Source organism: Scardinius erythrophthalmus, assembly GCF_964197995.2.
Source record: "Scardinius erythrophthalmus genome assembly, chromosome: 2".
Taxonomy (NCBI): Eukaryota; Metazoa; Chordata; class Actinopteri; order Cypriniformes; family Leuciscidae; genus Scardinius; species Scardinius erythrophthalmus.
In genome coordinates, this window is record NC_138222.1 from 55,757,532 (window position 1) to 55,770,185 (window position 12,654).

Sequence of the window (12,654 nt, forward strand, 5' to 3'; positions counted from 1 at the left end):
CCTGACAACAGTGAAAGAAAGCCAAAACCGAAACAAGCAAAAGCTGTGAGTCAGAGATGTAACCTTAAAATAAGCCCATGCCTCACAACACTGCATCTAACACACGCTTTTAATATTAACTTATCTCTCCATGTCTCTTATTGTAGTCCTACACATTTTAGAATAAGAATAAACATACAAAAGTAACACAAAAATATCAAACATGCAGGCTCTAATTGTAGTGACCTTAAACCTGTTTAAAAAAAAAAAAGTTATATTTATCACATAAAAGTGATATAAGAAATACAGAGAAAATTGTCTTTAGTTCAAAATTTAAACATTTACTTTTCTATTACATTTGTCGTTGAAATAATGTTTTAGAGGCAGCAAAGCATAAAAGTCATTGAGAAAGTGTAAAATAAATGGAGAAAAAACACAACACAACGTTAAAATTTCTATTAAAGTCATAGTTCACCCAAAAATGAAAATTCTGTCATCATTTACTCCTGCTGAACACAAAAGAAGATATTTCGTCAGTAATCAAACAGGTGATTTTTTTCCTATGGAAGTCAATGGGGACCATCAACTGTTTGGATACCGACATTCTTCAAAATATCTTCTTTTGTGTTCATCAGAAGAAAGAAACTTGAGGGTGAGTAAATGATGACAAAATTTACTATATATCTAAAGGGATAGTTCACCCCAAAACGAAAATTATCCCATAATTTACTCACCCTCAAGCCATCCTAGTTTTATATGACTTTCTTCTTTCAGCCTAACACAATCTGAGTTGTATTAAAAAAATATCCTGGCACTTCCAAGCTTTATAATGGGTGTGAATGGCACCTTAGATTTGGAAGCCCAAAAAAGTGCATCCATCCATCATAAAATTAATCCACACATCTCCAGGTTAAGTTAATAAAGCCTTCTGAAGGGAAGCGATGCATTTTTGTAAGAAAGATATTAATATTTATAACTTTATAAACTATAATCTCTGGCTTCCGGTAACGGCCAAATGCAAGTCTAGTTCTGGTGGAAGAGTGACCTCTGACCCGACGTATGACGTAGGATGTAGGAGTAGCGTAAGCTTAGGTGAGAGTAGAAGCATCGTGGTTCAAACAAATAGGGCTAGGCAACAAACATCTCTCTGTAAAAATTCTCGTTTTGGACTTCTAATTCGTGACCGGTGTTTTGTTTTTCTCTATCCTCTGTGCTTCCACATTTGTCAATACGTCGGGCCAGAGGTCAGTCAGGCCTTTGCCGGAAGCCAGTGATTATAGTTTATAAAGTATATTTAAGATATTTTTTAATGTAACTGTGTTTGGTTGAAAGAAGAAAGTCATACACCTAGGATGGCTTGAGAGTGAGTAAATTATGGGATAATTTTCATTTTTGGGTGAACTAACTAACCCTTCATTGAAGCTAAAGTGGATGTTTGGCGAAGCTGTGACATCTGCTGGTTGCTAGTTGCCACTTCATGACACGCATCGTGTGTTTTCACCATGGTTTTCACTCACAGTCACTGCAAGACCAGGAACCAGGCCAACATTACATCAGTGTAACTGCTGAGATGTCTCCGTTAATGTGATTTGACTCAGGAATGTGTCAACAGGACGGAGGACGCGCTCACTTAAAACTCGCCAAGTGTGCTATTTGGTTTAGTCGTGGTCCATATGAGGAAAACTGTGTGCTTCATCATGTAAAGAGTTAATAAACACACGGAGGACAGCGATTTTTATTTCAAACGTCATAGAGGGGCGTGATAAAACATTATGCAAAAAAACAAAAAAAAAAACCTACTCGCGTCCAAGATAAAAATCTCACGTTGCTGGGTAACACTGGAAATAAATAAGCACAAAATAATGACCACACAGCAGCCATCACAAACTAAATATTGTTAAGCAGATTAGTCCCTACTTATCCCGCGCGCATTATTCGCTTTCCAGAGGCATGTAGTACTCAGTTGCCTCCGTCCTCCTCCCATAGGTTTCTGTTCGCAGTCTCCCCCAGAATCCCTGGAAGGAAATACGGGTGCGCAACAGCAGAGGCTGCGCGGTTTGATACGGTGCGCGAGCGGAGAGAATCAGCAGAGCGAAGAAAAGCAATGACAAGAATCGGATTTTCTCCGCGCCCAGAGGAGAAAACCGCAGGAATGAATAAATAAACAGGGCGGTTGTAAAACTCCCGTCCAGTCGTGACCACGAGAGACTACGCATGTAAAGACTCTGTTCATGCCTGAGCAATTCATCAAGACGACCAGCCGCTTAGTCGCGTTCAGCATGCGCGCGTGAGAAACACTACGGCGGCGGGGGGATAAAAGTGCGACGGTGGGCAACAGTGAAAAGAAAACGGCTCCCCCATTACCATCTTGAGGGCCAGGGGGGTGTGTGTGTGTGCGCGAGACTACAGGGCTCCAGAAGAAGCATGTCGAACAGAAAGCACCGGGACAACCAGGAGATATGCGCGCGCAAGGTCCGCGAGCTCGCCCAGGCGGGAGTCAACAAACACTGCTTCGAGTGCAACCAACCCGGGGTGACTTACATCGACATCACCGTGGGCTGCTTCGTGTGCACCTCATGCTCTGGAATGCTGTGAGTGAAAACATGCAACTGCATGCGATAATGTCAAGAATTTCATTAGTAGCATTCACCAAACTCTGTAGCTACAATGCAGCGCGAGTCTGGTTGTGTTTACATTCGAGATATTCGGTATTTACTACTACTTTGTCGTTTTCAGGCGTGTCCCAGACAGTTTCGCTTGTGTTACGTATCATTTCGTCATGATTTCAGGTTTGGCATTAATATAAGAGTGTTTTTTTGCATGTCAGCAAAGGAATTGTGTGATTTTTTTTTCTTCAATTTGCACTTCACTTCACTTACGAACCAGTTTCCTCACCAGCACTGATGAAAGATACGCAGCCCTCTTCCTTCACTGTTTTGTAATGTATTGCTGCAAGAGGTTTCTTGCAGCTTAGGCTACTGTCGTTATCACAGCCCTGCCACATCCCGCACCATTTATCTCACACGTTTCTGCTATTTCGATTAAAAATGAATGCGAACCCGTTGAACGTTTCATTGCTTGGGATTTGTTTCTGTTTCAGGAGAGGGCTCAACCCACCCCATAGAGTTAAGTCTATTTCCATGACAACCTTCTCTCAACAGGAAGTGGAGTTTTTGCAAAACCACGGTAACGAGGTGAGTGGCAACATAAGCGATGCTGTGAAACCACTTGCTTTTAAGGCTCTTAGGCTGAAATTGAATTTTCTTCTTGTGCAAAATTCTTCCCCCCTTGGACCCAAAAGCGATCGGGTACTCTATTTGGTGGCTGGTTAAAATGTTGCATGCTAATAGTAGTATCATATTATATAATACGTTATTCACTGACTTCCTTGGATTTCCAAAGTTACTCGCCACTCAGCATTTTCACTGGCCACAATTTTCACATCAATACAATGGGGAAAAACTGCCCAATAGATATTTTTAATATTATCTCATAATTTAGCAGCAGATATATTAGGCTGCTGTCACTTTAAGACCTGACGCACGGATCCATTATACTGTTACACATGTGTTTTCTTTCTCAACTGTTGACATTCACTTAAACATTACTGACTGCGTTTACGTGAATTCTCACCAAGACCGGCATTATGACATTATTTTGTATGTATTTGACTGTTTAAGCTCAATAAGCAGCGAAAAATAACTAAATTTAGTGCTAAGAGGTGGGTTTATGCACGCACACTTTGGCTGTGAGCACAAAATCTGCGGAAATTATTGAAAATATGTGCAATAAGCGCAATCCCATGCCATAATTCAAGCCCTGTAACACCAACAATATTCATACAGAGCAAATGAAAGGAGTGAGTGAGGAGACGTGGGTTTGTGTGTAACTCGCTGTCGGAGTTGGTATTGTGTATCTATTCTGTGGAAAATGAGCATTATTTCAGATATTCCAGTATCGATATGTATTGTAAAATGCTTTTTGCCATCATAATGGTAAAAATTACTGACCCCTGCAGTAAACCGTGACCCAGAGCTCAAAGTAAACGTAACACAGTCCTGCTACCCATGCGAAGAGGGCGTGTATAGGAGTCTTAAAGGAAAAAAGGTCAGAAAGAGCACGAACAATTTTGGTTCAACATTGAAGAAGGAAAAAATTATGGTAAATGATTTAAATAAGGATACAGGCCTATACACTGGCCACTTTATTAGGTACACCTTGCTAGTACCGGGTTGGACGCCCTTTTGCCTTCAGAACCGCCTTAATTCTTGCCTTAATACGTTGTTAAAATTGAATTACAGTGATAGCAAAAATAGAATAAAACAGCAAACCTTGAACATATTAAAGAAATATAGTATATCCCATTTTACCTATCAACAACCTTATGTGTAACATAACGTGAATTCTATTAATAGAAAATACCACATGTGTAATGGATACACTTATGCAGTTTATTTTTGGCTGTATTTCTTGTGTATGTCTGTCAAAACTACCTATTCCATCTGTGGAAATGATAGACTAAAAACATTTAATGGCTTCCATCATATAAAATACAAAAGCAGTTTAACTTGGTAGTGCTTTGAGAAAATGTTAGATAGTTAGATACCAAGAGCTTGTGTTAAGCTGGTGTGTGGGCATAATATATAGTTTTAATAAATAGTTTGTAATATACTGTGTTTTTCCCATGAGTGTGTGACTGAACTTGCCTTTCTGGTAAGCAAATCTGAATGGGGTTCAAGTACAGACGCTGCTCTTTCACTCCCCAACCAACACACACATACTCGCATTCACACCCACAATTGGCACTACAGGATTTTTGCTCATTGCAGTTGAAGCCAAACGAATGCTCTGAGGGTGGGCGCCATGCTTGTGTAACACTGGCAAAAATTCTTCTGACTCATTCCTCCTCTCCTCTGTCAGTAAAGTGTGTTGAGAATGAGAATGAACAGACTGGCATAGCTAATATCAATGCTAGCGATGACATTAAAGTGAACGACAAATGAAAACTACACAGCCACTAATCCACAATTCACATTGTGTAACAGCCTGCTAATTTGCACCGAAGCTCATTCAATGCTAAAATAAGTTCATGAGCCACAGTCTAATTTGTTGAAATACCTCAGACACATCATGTACAGCACACAGTTTCCTTGTAATGCAACAAACAATATCTGTTGTTAATGTAAACATGCTTACATTAACTATTAATGTTCAGTAATAATAAAGCTTTTAAGTTAATTGCAAACACAACCCCAAAGACGCAAAATGCTTTCTAAATGATGGTGCACAACATAAATTTTACATTAAAGTCCTTACATAACATCTCCTTTGAGAAAGTACTCTATGCAATATGAAGATTAGCCTGTAACAGTTGATGAGGCTTAAGAGCGTGATTAACTGTGTTCTTGGTTTATGGGGTTGTTAGGTCGGAAGGAGGACCTGGCTCTGCACTTTTGACCCCAAAACCGACGGCTGTTTTGATGCACGTGACACACAGAAGCTGAAAGAGTTCTTGCAGGACAAATATGAGAGGAAGAAATGGTGAGTGTGGTCTCAGTTTGAATCAAACGAAATGATTAAGACATGCACCGAATGGATTGTGTATAGATGAAAGTTAAAGAGTGTCTGTTTTTCCAGGCATTTCTCTAAAAGCAAGATGCGCAGGGATGTGGAGTCCCCGTGGGGTCCGGGGGTTCAGGCTGTTCCAGCTCCACACGGGCCCGCTCAGAACCAGCCTCCGCCGGGACATCCTCTGAACCCCACGGCCCGGCCCACTCGCACACTGGTGAGGAACAAAAGAGATAGAGAAACAACAAAAAATGTCAATACTGTCTTGATGAATGTTTATTTATTTTGTATATTGGTTTTATTAGTGTTATTATCATTCCTGCCTACGTTTTTGTTCTACTTGTCACATAATAATAATAACACTATTTTTTTATTTATGTCACATAATAATAGTAATAACAATAAAAAAAGTTATTTATCAGTCACATAATAATAATAATAATAATAATTATTATTATTATTATTCGACTTATATTTGTAATACTAATAAAATTAATCCCTTGATGTAAGTTCTTAATAAATTAATATTATTATTCTTAATAATCCCTTGATCTAATTTCTCAATAATATTATTATTATTTGACTGATAATAGTAATAATAAAATGAATCACTTGATGTAATTTCTTAATAATACATTATTATTTTTAATAATCCCTTGATGTAATTTCTCAATATTAATAATAATTATTATTATTATCTGACTGATATTAGTAATAATAATAAAATTAATCCCTTGATGTAATTTCCTAATAATAATAATAATAATTATTATTATTATTAGACTGAAAATAGTATTATCAATCCCTTGATGTGATTTCTTCTTCTTCTTCTTCTTATTATTTATTATTATTATTATTATTATATTATTACAAATGAAAATGACATCAGAGGATTTTAGGAGGAAGGAAAATCGAGTATATAAATAGGCTTAGTATCAGTGAATACGTATTAAAGCTGTAATTTCACTGTTATGAGCTCAGGCCTGATGAACTGGAGGACTGTTTGAGAGGAAAAGAGGGTTTTGGTTCAAGCTTTCATCTCTGATCTGAAAACCACCCCAAAAATGTGTCACATCGAGGGTGGTGATCTGATTTTTAATGCGTGTGTGTATTCCCACAGTCCCAGTCCCAGTCCCAGTTGTCAATATGGGACAGAGCTCCTGCGGTCTCTCCGGCTGATAGCCGTACTGAAGTGTTCACTGCCAGACCGACTCGCTCACAGAGCTTCAGAGATCATCCCATTAAAGGTACAGCCTTCAATCTGTTTTTCTTCTCCCTTTCCTTTCCCCTCCTTCTGTCTGGTCTCTCCTGATTAATTACACAGACGCACTGTACCGTGAGTCATCATTAGACTGTGATTTAGTCTTGATTTAAATGTTTTACTTTTTTCTCTTCCTCTTCTCTCCTGTCTGTCTGTTTCTCTCTCTCTGTCTAAGACACATTGTTAAGTGGCGTGGAGAGACAGAGGCCGGGAATCATTTCTTCGGGAATGGGACCCCAGAATCATCCCTCCTCCTTTCCAGCCCTTCCACGTCCTTCAGGTACACACACACACACACACACACACACATATTGTGCCCGTCACATAAAATAGATTTCTATGAAGTATAAAGTGGGGTCCAAAAGGTCACGTTGAAAATCTGGGGTTTTTTTTTGTTTAATTCTGGAAATAAAGTTTTTTATGAAATATTTCAAACAAAGAAGTTTGTAAATTTAATAGGATGTACATTTAATAGTAGTATATTTAAAGGTATACTATGTAATTTTTTTTTGTTTGTTAAAAATTAACAAAATTTTACTTAAATTTATCATAAAATGTTAGTGCTGGGCATTTGTGTTTACATAATATATGTGTGTGTACTGTGTATAATTATTTTTGTATATATAAATACACACACATGCATGTATATATTTAAGAATCAATGTGTTATTTATAATATATTTATATGTAATATAAATTATGTATGAATATACAGAATATACATGCAAATATTTTTAAAATATATACATGCATATGTGTATTTATATATACAAAAATAATTATACACAGTACACACACATATTATGTAAACACATACTTTTATTTTGGATGCGATTAATCACGATTAATCGTTGCCAGCACTATAAAATTAGCATTAAAATGTTCTTTAAATGGAAACAGAAGCATTTTAATTTGGATTCACAAAATGTCGGATCCCATGTTATATCAAAATTTCTGCATTTTTAAAAAAATGATTCACTATTTAAGCCATAACAGTTTCAATTTATCTTTTATTTCACAGCAAGTAGCACTTTCAAAAACAGCTTTACTTTAGGTAAGTCGCATAAACGATATATGTGATTGTGCACTGCAGACACTTCAGCTGTACCTCAGACCATCTGGCTGGATTGCTGAGTGAGCCAGCCATGACAGGCAGAAAAAAACGTGACATAATAAAATGCAGATATAATGTCTGTGTATGTGTGAGGGCCGTGAGTGTGTCAGAGAGAGAGAAGCAGAGGAAAAGCTTGACAGTATGCAGACTTGAACCCCCATGGAATAACGCTGTTAACAATAAACCAGTGATCAAGATCAAGTGGCCAAGCTAGACTTAATGCAAGATAAGCACTATTCAGTATCTTTGAGTGTTATATTAGCCAGTGCATCCAAATTGAAACGAGCTACAAAAACATTTTACAATTAAATGTAATTTTTTTTTTTTTTTAAATCACAATTTTGAGATGTTTCTCGCTGCGGTGGCTTCAGACGGAGCCTCTAGATTCCAGCAGTGCCGTGTTAAAGTCACAGAGCGATACTGAATGTGTCCTGCACACACACATCACAGCTCTGCCGGGTCAAGGAGACACAATCTGCTCTTTGATAATGAAAATGGCACAGGCTTTAAAGTAAAGGTATATTTAGAAAAGCGCTCGTGGCACGTCTGTGCTCACGCGTGAAAGAGTGTGTGGAATTATTTGTAGAATACACTGGAATACCAATAAAGGATATTGCATGGAAAAGTATGGAATTTGATTTTAGTCATTTCAAGTATGGGAGAATATTTGTGTTTCTATACTATTGCTTCTATTCTGTTTTCTAATATATAAATATATTTAAGAATAATGTATCAAGCTGGAGTGTTTTTCATGGTTTTTGGAGCAGGTGGCCAGTGCAGCCTAAAGTTTAGTAATCATTTAACACGATTAATAATGTTCAATACGCAAAAAATTTGTCCTCAAGTTGTTCAAAACTTATAAATGTATTTCTTCTGCCTAACACAGAAGATATTTTTTTTCACGATTTGAGCCTGATGAAACTTGACATTGTCATCCTGGAATATTATCATGTATCTTCCTGCATGGTTGTTTAAGAAATGAAAAGCTACACACTTCATCAATTAGAGTTAGAAGATCTGTTGCCAAACATATAACACGCTAGAAACATAATAATCACTGTAAAAATGATCCAATCATAGACTCTGTCTTAAGCATTTGCCTGTTTAAATCCAAACCTTTTTTTGTTGCCTGGGCAGTGTATTTTATATTTTGAATTAGCTTTTCTTTCTATATTTTCATTGTGGTTAACATTTTAGTCATGCTAATATTTCTATTTAGCCTAAATTTAAATTTTTCAGTTTTATTATATTTAGTACTTCAACTTTATTATTTCAATGAATCAAAATGACGATCTTTAGATATCAATAGCAACTCTGATTGGAAAAGCATTGAGAGCGTAATCACTGACAGCCTCTCTGATTGGTTTAGGTCGCACTCTGTCAACTGGGGGAGGAGCTGCGTTCAGAGCCTTCCCTAAATCTATGAGTTTGGATTTTGGGGGTCTGAGCCACGCCCACAACACGCTCAGTTCTGTTGCTCCGCCCCCTGTCACTCAGGATAAGTATGCAGTCTTATCACAGCTTGATAAAGTGTTCACAGACAACACACCTGTCACAGGTAGGTTATGGAGATATATTTTAAGCTAGTTGATAAAGATCTCAAAATAATTTAAAACTTTGGTGCATTTCTGCTTGCATGGATGTGTCTCTGCACCACAAAACCAGTCACATGGGTACATTTTTTGAAATTGAGATTTATACATCATCTGAAAGCTGAATAAATAAGCTTTCCATTCATATTGATGTATGGTTTGCTAGGATAGGACAATATTTGGCCGAGATACAACTATTTGAAAATCTGGAATCTGAGGATGCAAAAAACTAAACATTGAGAAAATCGCCTTTAAAGTTGTCCATTTCTGTTCGCGATTGTGCTGCATTCACTCACATTACGGTAGGAAATTTACTAAATATCTTCATGGAACATGATCTTTACTTAATATCCTAATGTTTTTTGGCGTAAAAGAAAAATCTATAATTTTGACCCTTACAATGTATAGGTCTGCCCCTGGGCTATTGCAGTTGGATATTGCCACATATACTGTGACTGGTTTTGTGATCCAGGGTCACGTTATAGCTTTGACAAGCCCCTTTACACTTTTGTAGCCATTACAACAGCTCCCTCTGATGGACCGCCTCAGTATAGCACCCTTTTTGGGAACCGGCTGTCCTCAAGTTCCACGCCTGCAAGGTAAAACTTAACATAAAAAATTCCTATTAGTTACACACATCAGTCCAAACTAAATAGAAAGATTTTCCAACCCACATTACTGTGCATTTTTGTTGTTGTTGCGGTTTCCCTCAATCTCCTGTGCTCTCTTCTTCAGCTCCCCAGGTGTTCCCGAGGCCACCTCCGGATCTCAAACGTTTGCAAGTGAGCAATTCACAGCAGTGCGATGTAGTTTATTTAGTTAACCCACCCAGAACTGATTCTGAACTACAATAGAAATGGCTTTTGGCTTTGACTTGGGTTTTAAAGCAGTTATTTGTGAGTAAACAAGTAATAATATATATATATTTTTAATATACATTGATCCGTAATAATCCTGTGTGTTTAAACAGAACCTCAGCTGTCATTATACAGTAACTTGGGTAGATTACTTACAAATTGTAGTCAGTTACTGATTCCAAATGTAAGGGGATTTACAGTCAAAGACCCAGAACACCAGATATGATGAATGAAGACCCGGAGTCAGAATTATAATAAATTGAAAGAAAAGATTTACTGAAGATAGTTTGCAGTTTCATCAGCATAAGTTCAGCTTCAAGACTCACACACACAGGAGTTCGTAGGCCGCCCAACTTACAGTTACAAAGATCACAGCAGTTATACCCTACACCACACACACACACACACACACACACACACACACACACACACACACACACACACACACACACACACACACACACACACACACACACAGAGCAGTTATACCCTTCACCAAGGTCTAAGCTACATCCTTGTTTCAGGTTGAATGATTCTCATTGGCTAAGAAACAGATAAATATAGTAATTTCCCACACATATACAGATAGACTGAAGCATATCTCCATCAATTAGGCGGCTGACACTCAGACCCTGAAGTTAGGCACGTCGTGACCCTTCAGGTCGCAGATTTGGGTTGCTGGGCGCCAACATGTCTCGAACAACAACTCAGTCAATCTCCCATAATGCCAGTGGTTCCTTAACCTGTAACCAAGAAGACTAACACACACACACCGACACACAGCTTTTCCAAGGCTGGATTTGGCCAGGCTCTAACTATAAACAGGAGAGTCCTCTCAAAACATTAAGATAATGCGTTCTTTCTCTGAAGGAGAGGACACTTTAGTCTAACTGGAAAGTAAGGCTTTAACTGAGAAAGGTGCCCTTAAACCATAGACTTCAATGACCCCTGTGACCTATAGTCGAAAAACAGATGTATGTATTGACACATGTTGAAGACCTTTCTTAACAAAACAAAACATCTTTCCATATTTCATTTCTGGAAGCTGGGCAAAGCACTGTCACTGCATTCAGATATCAAATACAGACATTAGAGAATACATGAAAAGAACATTTCATTGATCACACTGGTTATTTCTATAACAAAGTAAAATCTCACAAGCCTAGAGAAGTCATTCAACTAGAGGGAAAATATTGATGAATACCTTGATTATAATCACTCATTACATATACACCCTCCACAAATTACATGACAAAAAATGTAGATAGTAACAACAAGATAATACAATCCGACTACTTTTAGATTAATTACCTAACTTGTTTATCACATTTGATTTGCATAGGATAATCTTGTACCATATTTATCTAAAATAAAAATACAAAAAAATATATATATATTCCATTCTTTGTTATCAACAACCTGAAGTGCGTTAAATATTATATTACGTCAGGGTTTGTCACACTGGGGTTTGTGAGTTTAATGAAAAGCTATTAAATAAATCATAAAAATTTTTAATTTTAAAATAATTTTAAAATAAAAACTATCTAAATACAACACTTAATAAAATAAAATATATTTTATTTGTTTACCTGCATGTCATTTGACCATTAACCAACATCAGAAAACTGTGAAATTAATTTTATTATTTATTGTTATTATTATCATTGACTCAATTTTATTAATAACCTAACTTATTAACTTAAAATCTCAGGGCTTGCTTCAAGTCAATCTATTTGGTCAAATACATTCAGCTGGCAAAATAGTTGGGGAATCCCTGCATTGCATGTAAATATGAAATTATGCAAATTTGTATGTTTTAATGCGTTTGAAAGACAAAAGCCGGCCAAAGACAGTAATGCATGGTTAAATGACTCACTAAATGATAATTAAAATAATAATCAATGTGTTAATCTAGTGGCTGGTCTGTGTGTGTGCAATTCCACAAACCTGGAAGACTTTCTGAACGTACATAAGCAATAGGCTTTTTTAGAAAGCAAAATGAAAAATATAACATGAATAATTTACTGACATTGTGAGAATAACCTGTAATTATGTAATCAATAAAATCTCATTGGAATCTCATTACGTAATCCAGATTACATGTAATCAGTTACTACCCAGTCCCAGCACTGCTTGTGTGTGACGATCTTACAGCATGACCTCAGAAAGCCTCTGAGATGGAAACATCTGTAAATTCACAATAATTAAGCCAAAACACGGGTAGATCCAAAGTGCAGTTCATGGTAATGAGAGACTTTCTGCTGTGTGTGACTCATAACCACA

The 12,654-nt window shown here is 37.1% G+C and overlaps 1 protein-coding gene across 4 annotated transcripts in view; it reads left to right on the plus strand.

Annotated features, from left to right (window-relative positions):
• Positions 1-1,819: 1,819 nt before the first annotated feature.
• Positions 1,820-12,654, plus strand: part of agfg2 (ArfGAP with FG repeats 2) — a 16,238-nt gene continuing 5,403 nt past the window's right edge. The window contains exons 1-11 of one of the 4 annotated variants that reach the window (XM_081393331.1): positions 2,004-2,570; positions 2,716-2,768; positions 3,080-3,173; positions 5,405-5,520; positions 5,617-5,764; positions 6,668-6,794; positions 6,984-7,088; positions 7,830-7,862; positions 9,292-9,480; positions 10,029-10,113; positions 10,250-10,296. In XM_081393331.1, coding sequence (XP_081249457.1) covers positions 2,439-2,570; positions 2,716-2,768; positions 3,080-3,173; positions 5,405-5,520; positions 5,617-5,764; positions 6,668-6,794; positions 6,984-7,088; positions 7,830-7,862; positions 9,292-9,480; positions 10,029-10,113; positions 10,250-10,296 — 1,129 coding nt within the window. In that variant the 5' untranslated portion in view covers positions 2,004-2,438. Of the gene's footprint in view, positions 2,571-2,715; positions 2,769-3,079; positions 3,174-5,404; positions 5,521-5,616; positions 5,765-6,667; positions 6,795-6,983; positions 7,089-7,829; positions 7,863-9,291; positions 9,481-10,028; positions 10,114-10,249; positions 10,297-12,654 lie in introns of all 4 variants that reach the window. The other 3 variants (XM_081393329.1, XM_081393332.1, XM_081393330.1) reach the window with 3 other exon arrangements.